Source organism: Cherax quadricarinatus, chromosome 65 (assembly GCF_038502225.1).
Source record: "Cherax quadricarinatus isolate ZL_2023a chromosome 65, ASM3850222v1, whole genome shotgun sequence".
NCBI classification, from domain to species: domain Eukaryota; kingdom Metazoa; phylum Arthropoda; class Malacostraca; order Decapoda; family Parastacidae; genus Cherax; species Cherax quadricarinatus.
The window spans coordinates 11,218,577-11,234,546 of NC_091356.1; the positions used below are offsets into that span (position 1 = coordinate 11,218,577).

General features: G+C 38.8%; 1 protein-coding gene across 4 annotated transcripts in view; it reads left to right on the plus strand.

Annotated features, from left to right (window-relative positions):
* Dpit47 (DNA polymerase interacting tpr containing protein of 47kD) overlaps positions 1-15,970 on the plus strand; it is a 33,547-nt gene that overhangs the window by 11,256 nt on the left and 6,321 nt on the right. For 3 of the 4 annotated variants that reach the window (XM_070098937.1, XM_070098938.1, XM_053793742.2), the window contains exons 3-7: positions 6,138-6,270; positions 8,402-8,563; positions 12,782-12,984; positions 13,907-14,083; positions 15,596-15,705. In XM_070098937.1, the coding sequence (XP_069955038.1) occupies positions 6,138-6,270; positions 8,402-8,563; positions 12,782-12,984; positions 13,907-14,083; positions 15,596-15,705 (785 nt within the window). The remainder of the gene's footprint in view (positions 1-6,137; positions 6,271-8,401; positions 8,564-12,781; positions 12,985-13,906; positions 14,084-15,595; positions 15,706-15,970) is intronic. The other variant, XM_053793743.2, reaches the window with a different exon arrangement.

Sequence of the window (15,970 nt, forward strand, 5' to 3'; positions counted from 1 at the left end):
ATAGTAATAATAATAACAAGCAATAACATAAACATTGTAGAACAAAAACTGTAATATTTGGTACTTACATTAATGAAGATTTAGACACTTATGCAACATATGGGAATCTTTGCTAAGGAAATGTTTTGCCACATGGTGGCTTCTGCAGTCCAATACAAAGCAGAGAGGGGTAAGGAGAGGAGGAGTTTGAGGTAATCAGTCCCTCAGCCTGGAATTGATGTGTTCAGTCCATCACTCTTGTAGAAAGTACGGCATATGGCCAGAGAAGTGACCTATATACTGTAGAAGGCGAGTTGAAGCAGGAGGAGGCGCGATCCTCCTCCTGCTTCAACTTCTTACAGAAATATTTGTCTATACTATTTTTATGCTGTATGTATAATGTTCAACGTGCTGTTGGAGTGTAAGCAAGGTAACATTTATGAAGGGATTCAGGGAAACCAGCAGGCCAGACTTGATTCCTGGAGATGGGTAGTACAGTGCCGGCACTCTGAGGGAGGGGTGTTAATGTTGCAGTTTTATAACTGTGGTTTAAGCATGTCTTTGGCAAGACAGTGATGGAGTGAATGATGATGAAAATTTTTCTTTTACGGGCCACCCTGCCTTGGCGGGAAATGGCCGATGTGTTTATAATAATAAAAAAATATTTGAAGATTAGCTTAAAATTTGTCACCAAAGCAGAGCCTCGAGAATTCATTTACCTTTCCTTGTCTAGTAGATCCATCATTGATGTATGGTGATTTTTCTTGTCTCATCCTCACTAGTGGTTACAAAGTTAGATAATCAAATTAACTGTTGCATAAAGAGGAAAGAAAAGATAAGATAATGTATTTATATAATTTTTTTTTTTTTTTTTTCAACAAGTCGGCCGTCTCCCACCGAGGCAGGGTGACCCAAAAAAGAAAGAAAATCCCCAAAAAGAAAATACTTTCATCATCATTCAACACTTTCACCACACTCGCACATTATCACTGTTTTTGCAGAGGTGCTCAGAATACAACAGTTTAGAAGCATACACATATAAAGATACACAACATATCCCTCCAAACTGCCAATATCCCAAACCCCTCCTTTAAAGTGCAGGCATTGTACTTCCCATTTCCAGGACTCAAGTCCGACTATATGAAAATAACTGGTTTCCCTGAATCCCTTCACTAAATATTACCCTGCTCACACTCCAACAGATCGTCAGGTCCCAAGTACCATTCGTCTCCATTCACTCCTATCTAACACGCTCATGCACGCTTGCTGGAAGTCCAAGCCCCTTGCCCACAAAACCTCCTTTACCCCCTCTCTCCAACCCTTTCGAGGACGACCCCTACCCCGCCTTTCTTTCCCTATTGATTTATATGCTTTCCATGTCATTCTACTTTGATCCATTCTCTCTAAATGACCAAACCACATCAACAACCCCTCTTCTGCCCTCTGACTAATACTTTTATTAACTCCACACCTCCACACCGAATTTTCTGCATAATATTTACACCACACATTGCCCTTAAACAGGACATCTCCACTGCCTCCAACCGTCTCCTCGCTGCTGCATTTACCACCCAAGCTTCACACCCATATAAGAGTGTTGGTACTACTATACTTTCATACATTCCCTTCTTTGCCTCCATAGATAACGTTTTTTGACTCCACATATACCTCAATGCACCACTCACCTTTTTTCCCTCATCAATTCTATGATTAACCTCATCCTTCATAAATCCATCCGCCGACACGTCAACTCCCAAGTATCTGAAAACATTCACTTCTTCCATACTCCTCCTCCCCAATTTGATATCCAATTTTTCTTTATCTAAATCATTTGACACCCTCATCACCTTACTCTTTTCTATGTTCACTTTCAACTTTCTACCTTTACACACATTCCCAAACTCATCCACTAACCTTTGCAATTTTTCTTTAGAACCTCCCATAAGCACAGTATCATCAGCAAAAAGTAACTGTGTCAATTCCCATTTTGAATTTGATTCCCCAAAATTTAATCCCACCCCTCTCCCGAACACCCTAGCATTTACTTCCTTTACAACCCCATCTATAAATATATTAAACAACCATGGTGACATTACACATCCCTGTCTAAGACCTACTTTTACCGGGAAGTGGTCTCCCTCTCTTCTACACACCCTAACCTGAGCCTCACTATCCTCATAAAAACTCTTTACAGCATTTAATAACTTACCACCTATTCCATATACTTGCAACATCTGCCACATTGCTCCTCTATCCACTCTATCATATGCCTTTTCTAAATCCATAAATGCAATAAAAACTTCCCTACCTTTATCTAAATACTGTTCACATATATGCTTCAATGTAAACACTTGATCTACACATCCCCTACCCACTCTGAAACCTCCTTGCTCATCCGCAATCCTACATTCTGTCTTACCTCTAATTCTTTCAATTATAACCCTACCGTACACTTTTCCTGGTATACTCAGTAAACTTATTTTTTTTTTTTTTTATTATCACACCGGCCGATTCCCACCAAGGCAGGGTGGCCCGAAAAAGAAAAACTTTCACCATCATTCACTCCATCACTGTCTTGCCAGAAGGGTGCTTTACACTACAGTTTTTAAACTGCAACATTAACACCCCTCCTTCAGAGTGCAGGCACTGTACTTCCCATCTCCAGGACTCAAGTCCGGCCTGCCGGTTTCCCTGAATCCCTTCATAAATGTTACTTTGCTCACACTCCAACAGCACGTCAAGTATTAAAAACCATTTGTCTCCATTCACTCCTATCAAACACGCTCACGCATGCCTGCTGGAAGTCCAAGCCCCTCGCACACAAAACCTCCTTTACCCCCTCCCTCCAACCCTTCCTAGGCCGACCCCTACCCCGCCTTCCTTCCACTACAGACTGATACACTCTTGAAGTCATTCTGTTTCGCTCCATTCTCTCTACATGTCCGAACCACCTCAACAACCCTTCCTCAGCCCTCTGGACAACAGTTTTGGTAATCCCGCACCTCCTCCTAACTTCCAAACTACGAATTCTCTGCATTATATTCACACCACACATTGCCCTCAGACATGACATCTCCACTGCCTCCAGCCTTCTCCTCGCTGCAACATTCATCACCCACGCTTCACACCCATATAAGAGCGTTGGTAAAACTATACTCTCATACATTCCCCTCTTTGCCTCCAAGGACAAAGTTCTTTGTCTCCACAGACTCCTAAGTGCACCACTCACTCTTTTTCCCTCATCAATTCTATGATTCACCTCATCTTTCATAGACCCATCCGCTGACACGTCCACTCCCAAATATCTGAATACGTTCACCTCCTCCATACTCTCTCCCTCCAATCTGATATTCAATCTTTCATCACCTAATCTTTTTGTTATCCTCATAACCTTACTCTTTCCTGTATTCACCTTTAATTTTCTTCTTTTGCACACCCTACCAAATTCATCCACCAATCTCTGCAACTTCTCTTCAGAATCTCCCAAGAGCACAGTGTCATCGGCAAAGAGCAGCTGTGACAACTCCCACTTTGTGTGTGATTCTTTATCTTTTAACTCCACGCCTCTTGCCAAGACCCTTGCATTTACTTCTCTTACAACCCCATCTATAAATATATTAAACAACCACGGTGACATCACACATCCTTGTCTAAGGCCTACTTTTACTGGGAAAAAATTTCCCTCTTTCCTACATACTCTAACTTGAGCCTCACTATCCTCGTAAAAACTCTTCACTGCTTTCAGTAACCTACCTCCTACACCATACACTTGCAACATCTGCCACATTGCCCCCCTATCCACCCTGTCATACGCCTTTTCCAAATCCATAAATGCCACAAAGACCTCTTTAGCCTTATCTAAATACTGTTCACTTATATGTTTCACTGTAAACACCTGGTCCACACACCCCCTACCTTTCCTAAAGCCTCCTTGTTCATCTGCTATCCTATTCTCCGTCTTACTCTTAATTCTTTCAATTATAACTCTACCATACACTTTACCAGGTACACTCAACAGACTTATCCCCCTATAATTTTTGCACTCTCTTTTATCCCCTTTGCCTTTATACAAAGGAACTATGCATGCTCTCTGCCAATCCCTAGGTACCTTACCCTCTTCCATACATTTATTAAATAATTGCACCAACCACTCCAAAACTATATCCCCACCTGCTTTTAACATTTCTATCTTTATCCCATCAATCCCGGCTGCCTTACCCCCTTTCATTTTACCTACTGCCTCACGAACTTCCCCCACACTCACAACTGGCTCTTCCTCACTCCTACAAGATGTTATTCCTCCTTGCCCTATACACGAAATCACAGCTTCCCTATCTTCATCAACATTTAACAATTCCTCAAAATATTCCTTCCATCTTCCCAATACCTCTACCTCTCCATTTAATAACTCTCCTCTCCTATTTTTAACTGACAAATCCATTTGTTCTCTAGGCTTTCTTAACTTGTTAATCTCACTCCAAAACTTTTTCTTATTTTCAACAAAATTTGTTGATAACATCTCACCCACTCTCTCATTTGCTCTCTTTTTACATTGCTTCACCACTCTCTTAACTTCTCTCTTTTTCTCCATATACTCTTCCCTCCTTGCATCACTTCTACTTTGTAAAAACTTCTCATATGCTAACTTTTTCTCCCTTACTACTCTCTTTACATCATCATTCCACCAATCGCTCCTCTTCCCTCCTGCACCCACTTTCCTGTAACCACAAACTTCTGCTGAACACACTAACACTACATTTTTAAACCTACCCCATACCTCTTCGACCCCATTGCCTATGCTCTCATTAGCCCATCTATCCTCCAATAGCTGTTTATATCTTACCCTAACTGCCTCCTCTTTTAGTTTATAAACCTTCACCTCTCTCTTCCCTGATGCTTCTATTCTCCTTGTATCCCATCTACCTTTTACTCTCAGTGTAGCTACAACTAGAAAGTGATCTGATATATCTGTGGCCCCTCTATAAACATGTACATCCTGAAGTCTACTCAACAGTCTTTTATCTACCAATACATAATCCAACAAACTACTGTCATTTCGCCCTACATCATATCGTGTATACTTATTTATCCTCTTTTTCTTAAAATATGTATTACCTATAACTAAACCCCTTTCTATACAAAGTTCAATCAAAGGGCTCCCATTATCATTTACACCTGGCACCCCAAACTTACCTACCACACTTATTCCTCTATAATTTTTACAGTCTCTTTTGTCCCCTTTCCCTTTATATAAAGGGACTATACATGCTCTCTGCCAATCCCTAGGTACCTTCCCCTCTTTCATACATTTATTAAACAAAAGTACCAACCACTCCAACACTATATCCCCCCCTGCTTTTAACATTTCTGTCATGATGCCATCAGTTCCAGCTGCTTTACCCCCTTTCATTATACGTAAAGCCTCACGTATCTCCCCCACACTTACATTCTGCTCTTCTTCACTCCTAAAAGATGGTATACCTCCCTGACCAGTGTATGAAATTACTGCCTCTGTTTCTTCCTTAACATTTAAAAGTTCCTCAAAATATTCTTGCCATCTACCTAATACCTCCATCTCCCCATCTACTAACTCCCCTACTCTGTTTTTAACTGACAAATCCATACTTTCCCTAGGCTTTCTTAACTTGTTTAACTCACTCCAAAATTTTTCTTATTTTCATTAAAATTTCTTGACAGTGCCTCTCCCACTCTATCATCTGCTCTCCTTTTGCACTCTCTTTACCTTTCTTTTACTCTCCATATACTCTGCTCTTCTTATAACTATAATTTATATAATTATAGTAACAAATTTATTTGACGCTGCTTCCTGAAAAGGGTCCTTGTATATATTTTACGGTCATAGTCTCTTTTTCTCAAATGAAAACATTAAAAATGCTGAATGTGTATATAATAAACACATCATTTTCTCGCCCAAAAAGCACACTATTTTTAAAAGCAATTTTCTAAAATTTGTCAAATTTAACATTCTTAGTCTCAGTTTCTTGACACCCTTAAAGGTATCAATTTTCACACCCATATATGTTTTAAGTTCTAGATATGTAAGAAGCTTCCTAGATTTATTCTTTCATTACACCAAAAGTAATCTAGATTAGAAATTATATACAGTATCTTCTTTAAATGCCTTATGGCGTCAACAGCAAATGGCAGAACATCCGCTGTTTGCTCCATACATTCAGGAAGAGGGAGCCACCCAGGCTGAGGCACCTATTAATCCACTAAGTGAGGGCCTGGCACAGCTTAAGTTTGACCCAGACCACAACACTCCAGAAGGTAGGATGGGTTCATTATTTCTCCCATGGCAGTTACTCCTTGATGTATAAATCGGATGCCTAGTATCATACGTCATGAAACGCTAAACATATGGGTTATACACCGCATGCAATGGTGAAGACTTGATCCTTCATCTGCTAATCATAGTGGAGTCTCTGGCTTATTGGGCTATTGGTAATTTCTTTCAATAACAGCCCATATTTTTCTTTAAGCAAATCAGTGGCTGTTAGGGTTTCTTGTTGACCAATTAGGTTAGATGAAAATATGCAGTTAGTCACTGATGAAGCTGGAATAAATTTTTCTGTTTAAAAGTTGTAACTAAGCCTTACTAAGTTTCTCAATGCCTCAGGATTAAATACTTTTCTAACTAGATTGATCCCTCATTAACCCTTTGAGGGTTTTCGTCGTACTAGTACGTCTTACGCGTAGGGGTTTTTGACGTACTAGTACTCATAAATTCTAGCGACCTCAAATCTAGTGGGAGAAAGCTGGTAGGCCTTCATATGAAAGAATGGGTCTATGTGGTCAGTGTGCACAGTCTAAAAAAAATCCTGCAGCACATGGTGCATAATGAGAAAAAAAAAACTTTTTCCATTTTTTTTTAATAAATCAGCGACTTTGCAGTGTATTTTCGTATAGTATTTATTGTTGTATTCTAGTTTTCTTGGTCTCATTTTATAGAATGGAAGACATATTACTGAAATTGAGATGATTTTGACTGGTTTTACAATGAAAGGTGCCTTGAAATTGAGCTCAAAGTAGCAGAAATGTTCGATTTTTACCAAACTTCAAAAGTAAACAAATCGTGCCAAGCGTGCAATACACGTCAACTGGTGAGTCTAATATTCTTTCACAAGTGCACCAATAATATTTATACCATTTTTTACACTAATGCAGTAGTCTGCATAACAGTAAATCTTATATTTTTTGTGAGAATAAAAATTCAAAGTGGAAAGCAAAAGAATATAAGAGGGGCCTTGAGACGTGACTAATGACTAGAGGAAATGTCATTTTAGTGCCAGGAATGTCTTTCTTGTTTATTCTGGACCCTATTCCGAAATTGGCATCTTTTGAAATTTGTGTGAAATTGGCAAAATTGCTAAATTCTGACCACTGTACTGGATAGTTGAATTTATAAATGGGTGGTTTCTTGCACCCATTCGATAGAAAAAATGGAGTTCTAGCGAAATATTCATGTTTTTTGTCGACTAGTACAGTGAAATTGGCCGAAAATGGGGCTCAAAGTGGGCAAGATCGCCGATCCGTAAACATCGCCGAGACCGCTAACTTTGCGAGAGCATAATTCCGTAAGTTTTCTATCAAATTTCAAACTTTTGGTGTCGTTATGATCGGGAAAAGATTCTCTATCTTTTCATAAGAGAAAATAATTTTTTTTTTTTTTTAAATTTGGCCGACCCTGAGAACGAGTTTCGGAGAGGGCCTGTCGACCCTCAAAGGGTTAAAGACCTTCAGCAGTGAGTGCTTTGATGATGGTGAAAAGCTTTTATTCCCAGGAACTGGATTATTATATTCAAAGAGAAGTGTTGAACCCATAGGGGTCATATAGGAGACGAGAAGGTGGGAGGCACTTAGGTTTGATGTTAGGAAGAGGAGGGTCGCTCCAGTTCCTTAGATAAAAAAAAATAATGGAGCTGCCCTCCCCTTCCTTGGATCAAACCTAATTCTCTTGCTTATTTTAGGATTTATAAGTACAGTGGTAACCCGAGTTTCAAACTTACTTCATTCCACAATGCTGTTCGAGTGCCATTGCTGAACGAATTTGTTCCCATAAGGAATAATGTAAATTAGATTATTCCGTTTCAGACCCCCAAAAATACACTTACAAATGCACTTACACAAATACACTTGCATAATTGTTCGAGTTGGGAGCAGTTTGAAACTTGGGGTACCACTGTAGTTCCCACTTTCAGTAGTGTTAGTCACGTGTTTGTAATTTATTGGTTCCAAAGTGTATGTCATAAGTGCGGAACATTGTACTAACTAAGAACATTGTCATTTGGGGCTCTACTGTAATTAACCTCTTGAATAAGAGTAAAAGGCCTTGGGATCTTTCTTTGATAATGTATTCCATTTACATCTCAGAGTCTCATATTCAGCTCTGTTTTTCCAGAGGTTGCTCAAAACTACAAGGAGGAAGGTGTTCTGCAGTTTAAATATAAGAAATATCGACTCGCTGTTGCAAATTTCTCAGAAGGTCTGAAACAGAAGTGTTCAGACTATGATCTTAACGCCCAGCTTCACAATAATCGGGCAGCTGCACACTGCCATTTAGGTAATTCTCTAGATACCATTGAAATTATGTTCTGCAGTAATATACAGTGGAACCTCGGATTTTGTCATTAATTCGCTCTAGAAAGTCTGATGAAAACCGAATGCAACGAAAACTGAAGCAATATTTCCCATAAGAAATAATGTAAATCCAATTAATCCGTTCCTGACACCTAAAAGTATTAACAAAAAATACATTTTATAGAGAATAATTATAGGTTTACACATAGAAAACCTTGCCTTGGTGGGAATCGGCCGATGTGTTAATAAAATAACAAAATAAAATAAAATAAAATAGCAAGCATGCATGAGCGTGTTCGATAGGAGTGAATGGAGACGAATGATACTTGGGACCTGACGATCTGTTGGAGTGTGAGCAGGGTAATATTTAGTGAAGGGATTCAGGGAAACCGGTTATTTTCATATAGTCGGACTTGAGTTCTGGAAATGGGAAGTACAATGCCTGCACTTTAAAGGAGGGGTTTGAAATATTAGCAGTTTGGAGGAATATGTTGTGTATCTTTATATGTGTATGCTTCTAAACTGTTGTGTTCTGAGCACCTCTGCAAAAACAGTGATAATGTGTGAGTGTGGTGAAAGTGTTGAATGATGATGAAAGTATTTTCTTTTTGGGGATTTTCTTTCTTTTTTGGGTCATCCTGCCTCGGTGGGAGACGGCCGACTTGTTGAAAAAAAAAAAAAAATATATATATATTTTTATATAGTCAGACTTGAGTCCTGGAAATGGGAAGTACACTGCCTGCACTTTAAAGGAGGGGTTTGGGATATTGGCAGTTTGGAGGTATATGTTGTGTATCTTTATATGTATATGCTTCTAAACTGTTGTATTCTGAGCACCTCTGCAAAAACAGTGATAATGTGTGAGTGTGGTGAAAGTGTTGAATGATGATGAAAGTATTTTCTTTTTGGGGATTTTCTTTCTTTTTTGGGTCACCCTGCCTCGGTGGGAGACGACCGACTTGTTGAAAAAAAAATATATATATACTATATATAATATATATATATCTATATATATATATATATATATATATATATATACAGTGGACCCCCGGTTAACGAACTTTTTTCATTCCAGTAGTATGTTCAGGTGCCAGTACTGACCGAATTTTTTCCCATAAGGAATATTGTGAAGTAGATTAGTCCATTTCAGACCCCCAAACATACACGTACAAACGCACTTACATAAATACACTTACATAATTGGTCGCATTTGGAGGTGATCGTTAAGCGGGGGTCCACTGTATATATAATTTTTTTTTTTTTTTTTTTTTTTTTTTTTTTTTTTTTTTTTTTTTTTTTTTCAACAAGTCGGCCGTCTCCCACCGAATACAGTGGGCCTCCAGTTCACGTTATTAATCCGTTCCTGAGAGTTCATCGTAAAGCAAAATTATCGGAAAGCAAATCAATTTTTCCCCATAAGAAATAATGGAAATCAAATTAATACGTGCAAGACACCCAAAAGTATGAAAAAAAAACTTTTACCACATGAAATATTAAGTTTAATGCAAAAGAATAATTACAATAACAATAATAACAATAGAATAATCACAATAGAATAATTGACACTTACCCTTAATGAAGATCTGGTGATGATTGATGGGATGGGAGGAGGGGAGAGTGTCGAAGTTTTTAATGTTTAGAAGGGGAATCCCCCTCCATTAGGACTTGAGGTAGCAAGTCCTTTTCCGGGGTTACTTCCCTTCTTCTTTTAATGCCACTAGGACCAGCTTGAGAGTCACTGGACTTCTGTCGCACAACATATCTGTCCATAGAGGCCTGTACCTCTCGTTCCTTTATGACTTTCCTAAAGTGGTTCACAACATTGTCAGTGTACAGGTTGCCAACACGGCTTGCAGTAGCTGTGTCAGGGTGATTTTCATCAAAAAAGGTTTGCACTTCAAGCCACTTTGCACACATTTCCTTAATCTTTGAAGTAGGCAACTTCGTCAATTTCTCTATCCCCTCCTCTGAAGCAGTTTCCTCAGGTGTGGCCTCTTGCTGTTGAAGATGATCTAGCAGCTCATCAGTGGTTAGTTCTTCATTGTCCTCCTCCACCAACTCTTCCACATCCTCCCCACTAACCTCCAACCCCAAGGACTTTCCCAATGCCACAATGGATTCCTCAACTGGCATAGGATTCCCAGGGTTAGCCTCAAACCCTTCAAAATCCCTTTTGTCTACACATTCTGGCCACAGTTTCTTCCAAGCAGAGTTCAAGGTCCTCTTAGTCACTCCCTCCCAAGCCTTACCTATAAGGTTTACACAATTGAGGATATTAAAGTGATCCTTCCAAAACTCCTTTAGAGTCAATAGAGTATCTGTGGTCACTTCAAAGCACCTTTCAAACATAGCTTTTGTGTACAGTTTCTTGAAGTTGGAAATGACCTGCTGGTCCATGGGCTGCAGGAGAGGAGTGGTATTAGGAGGCAAAAACTTGACCTTAATGAAGCTCATGTCCCCACAAAGTCGCTCTGCCAAGTCTGTAGGATTACCAGGGGCATTGTCTAACACCAGGAGGCACTTAAGGTCTAATTTCTTTTCAATTAGGTAATTTTTCACAGTGGGGGCAAATGCATGGTGTAACCAGTCATAGAAAAAGTCCCTAGTGACCCATGCCTTACTGTTTGCCCTCCACAGCACACACAAATTAGCCTTGAGGATATTCTTTTGCCTGAATGCTCTGGGAGTTTCTGAGTGATACACCAATAAAGGCTTCACTTTGCAATCACCACTAGCATTGGCACACATCAACAGAGTAAGCCTGTCTTTCATAGGCTTATGTCCTGGGAGTGCCTTTTCCTCCTGAGTAATGTAAGTCCTGCTTGGCAATTTCTTCCAAAACAGGCCTGTTTCGTCACAATTAAACACTTGTTCAGGTTTCAATCCTTCAGCCTCTATGTACTCCTTGAATTCATGCACATATTTTTCAGCTGCTTTTTGGTCTGAACTGGCAGCCTCACCATGCCTAATCACACTATGTATGCCACTACGATTCTTAAATCTTTCAAACCAACCTTTGCTGGCCTTAAATTCACTCACATCACCACTAGTTGCAGGCATTTTTCTAATTAAATCCTCATGCAACTGCCTAGCCTTTTCACAAATGATCGCTTGAGAGATGCTATCTCCAGCTATCTGTTTTTCATTTATCCACACCAATAACAGTCTCTCAACATTTTCTAACACTTGCGATCGCTGTTTTGTAATCACAGTTGCACCTTTTGCAAGAACAGCTTCCTTGATTGCCGTTTTCCTGCTCACTATAGTAGAGATGGTTGATTGGGATTTACTATACAACTTGGCCAGGTCCGACACACGCACTCCACTTTCATACTTTGCAATTATCTCTTTCTTCATTTCAATAGTCATTAGCACCCTTGGTCTCGATGGGTTGGCACTAGAAGCTTTCTTGGGGCCCATGGTGACTTATTTTGCAGAAACAAGCACCAAAAACAGTGATAATATGGATAATATGGAATGTACCGAATGTATCCTTAGATGCGCGCACACTGGCTGGCTTGTAAACACTGGCGCACACGGGGCAGTTCAGGCCACACATGGACATGTCTCGTACGAATCGTATCGCGTACCGGGTTTTGTAACGGGAACCGAGGCAAATTTTTTGCGATATAATGCTTCGGATACCAGATTTATCGGTTACCAATGACTTCGTGAACCGGGGGTCCACTGCTTGGTACAGTGGACCACTGTCAACTTGATGAAAACCAAGGTGATGAACGAGAACTGGGACAAAATTTTGATGAGAAAAGTCATCGGAAACCGAATTCGACGAAAACCAGGACAAACGAAAACCGAGGTTCCATTGTATCTCCAATGGGACACCTTGAAAAAAACTTTATGCACAGTCCAATTTTGTGATTGTAGCCCAGTCCCAGACCAGTCATGCTGTTGTTGAACTTAAACTGCCTATTGTTTTTGCACAAACAGTTATTGAATGCTTTGTATTGGTTTCTTAATATAATTTTAGGTGAAAAAATAGTCACAGATGTAGTATAATGCGATCCTTTATTGACCACATGTTTGTCCACACAGTGGGCTTTATCAAGTCACAAACAGTTCTGTTTGTGACTTAAAGCCCACGTTGTGAGTGAAACTTAGTCAACAAAGGATCACATTATACTGCATGTGTCTATTTCTCCATCACGTCAGTATTTTGTACCATTTATCCCCATAATTTCAGGTAATTATCGATCAGCAATCAAAGACTGTGAGAAAGCTGTTGAATTAAAGACAGACTACCTGAAAGCTGTTGTCAGGGCTGTTGACTGTGCTACAAAATTAAATTCATGGGATGAAGTCTTCCACTGGTGTGATCGAGGCCTCAGACTTGATCCAACAAATCAGAAGTTGAAGACTGACCGATTAACTGCCCTCAAGGAAAAGGTGAGACACAGTTTTTTGTATCCTATCATTTATGTTCATAGCCTTGATGTAGTGCATTTATATATTGATAACCTAGTAAAAAAATTGATTGAAAATGTATTCCTCTTGTACTGGTTCCAATTTAATGAAGACTCAATGTATTTCTGTAAACTGTTTAGTTACTGTAGAGATTTTATATAAATTCATACAAGTTAATATTCAAAGTATTGAACTTTTCTGAACATTATACAAGAAATGAATTGAATTAATGGTATGAGCATTTATTTTAGTATGGCAATACAGTAGTGGATAATTATGATATAATGAAATGAGCCTGGCTGGTACAGCACCTACTAATTGCAAAAAATTGCCAAAGGCCAATCCACAATTTTTTTTTTTGCATATTCATTTTTTCTAGTACAGTATTACTCACATGAGTTAGGTCTTTCAGTTAGAACCTTATTCATGCACATACAGTACTCTAAAGCTCTGAAATTTGGCTTTAGGCGAACAATTCTTTGGGTCATGAATTACGCCTGTAGTTTTTTTTTATAATCTTATCACCAGTCAGCTTTTCATTTCCAGTATGATATTTAATAGAAACTTATTGAGCAAGCAGTTGAGAATTGTAGCTGATGTTGGCTGGAAAATTATCACATAATGTGGTGCTTCTCATTACTGTTTAACGAAAAAAACACTGAAAAAAAAGTAATTTTGCCATATAGCCTTTCTTACCTATTTAGTCATAAATCCTACAGTGCTTTTTGCTGCTACATCCTTCCCCAGGCTTTCCCTCTCTATTCATACTATTCCTATGGCCTAACAATGACTTGCATTCTTTTCAACTTAGGGATAATTGCTTCCTATTATTTGAGCATTTCATTTTAATACATTGTGAAGTAATAAAAGATACGTCTAATATGCTTTTTGTTTTCCAAAACAGAAATTACTGGAGAGAAATGCTCGGAAAATGGCTCGGGATGAAAATAAGAAAGCGACCGAAGAACAGAATCTCATAAATGCCATCAAGAATAGTGGTGTTCAGCTTGGCAGCACAGTTTTGAAAGGTTCCTCATCCATTTCTCTGTCAGACCTTGAACCCTGTCATCCTGCAGCACAGGTGTGTAGTGCAAAGTGTTCAATTTTTGTAGTGAATGAAGAGTAGTAGATAGACGAGGAATGGGGCGATAATTGAATTATGGTGCAGTCAACAAGTGATAAAATAAACACGTAGCAGAATGAGGCCTTTATTAGTATTTGTACGGCTGTGTTAATAAGGGTCTCCCTTTGCTGTCTGTATAGCTTTTTACCTAAGAATAGGAAATACACATAGCCAGGGAAGGTTTTTATTAGACAATGTTTCACTCTAAATATAAGGGCTTTATCAAGTCTATATCTGAATGAGGGGTGGGGATATTTGCAGTTTTGAACTGTAGTATTAGTGCCTCTCTGGCAAAGGTAGCAATGGAGTGAGGGATGGTGAAAGTGTTTCTTCTCTTTTGGGCCACCCTGCCTTGGTGGGAAATGACTGGTGTGTTAAAAAAGTGAAAAAGGGTTTCTCTGCCGCATTCCTTGCTCGGTATTTTTTCATTATTATTTTATCTTTGATTAACTATTATAGTTCATGCTTTCCTGTCAAGAAAACAAGTAGAGATAAATCTCCTTGTGTTATTTGGGAAGAGTTTCAGTATTTCAGAAAATCGTGGAGGCAGTGATATATGTACCAAGTTTCATTCCCTGTTTTTTAATACACCAGCTATCTACCACAAAGAGAGGGTGACCCAGAATAAAAGGAAACTCGTTCATTGTCACTTCTTGCTAGAAGTGGACTGACCTCACAGTTTAGTTTACCTTCAGCTACAACATCCTCACTCCTTGTGGGAGAAAAACAAGTGTTCCAAAAGAAAAATATTCAGGCCCAAACCTACTCTTTTGAGCTAAATTTCTATGTTTAAGAATGTTACAATAGTGGATCTATAAGGGGGTGCCTTGATCCAAAGAATTGGAAATACTCTCCTCTCTTGAATCAAACCTAATTGCCTCCCATTCTTCAGTTTCTTTGGGAATGCTACACCCTGAAAAATAACAATAATTCATTCCTCGAGTTCCTGCCAATGTAAAAAATCTACAAAATTACTCTTGAACACTTGAACCAAAGGTAATTAGGTATAGTTACCAAGGAATTGCTAAAAAAGTAATATCTTTGCTATTAAATAAAATGTTTATTGTGTATTACATACTAGAAAGTAACTCTTGTAAGTAACTAAAGCTATAAAAGAATAAAAAGTCACAATACCATGGCTGGAATAATTCACCAAAAAATTCTGCTTAAGAGATGAATCTTATGAAGATGTTTTGTTCAGTCCTGGACCATTGTCGAGTCACGACTGGGCTTGACAAAATGGTGCAGGATGGACTGATGTGTCATCATTAAGTTTCCTTCCCAAGTGCAGGTTTTTGATGAATTGTAAACTAAAAATTTTCTTCCCTTCAAAGGAGCTGGGGGCCTTGATCTTGATAAAGGGCATTTGATTTGAGGATTTTGGGCTATTCTTTCCTTCCTTGGATTAAACTTGATTACTTCCCATTTTCTAGATGCTATATGAATATAATAATACCATTTTCTCTTAAGGGTTCTCGTGTCCATTTTAATGAGAGTGGAGAGTTAGTGTGGCCAGTGATGCTCCTGTATCCAGAACATCATGAGACCGATATTATTCAAGAGTTTCCAGAAAGTGATCAGTAAGTTTAACTTTTTTTTCTTTTTTTTTAAGCACACCGGCCATTTCCTACCAAGGGAGGGAGACCCAGAATAGAAGAAACACATTCAGTTTCACCAAAAGTGTGCTGACATCACAGTTCAGATGGTACTCTGAAAGGCAACATCCTCACCCCTTTGGTAGAAGTACTGTATTATACATTCTGATAAATGATCTTTGTACACCTTAGAAATCTAAATTAAATTATTATAGTTTTAGATTGATTTCATTATATTTTCCAAAGTTTA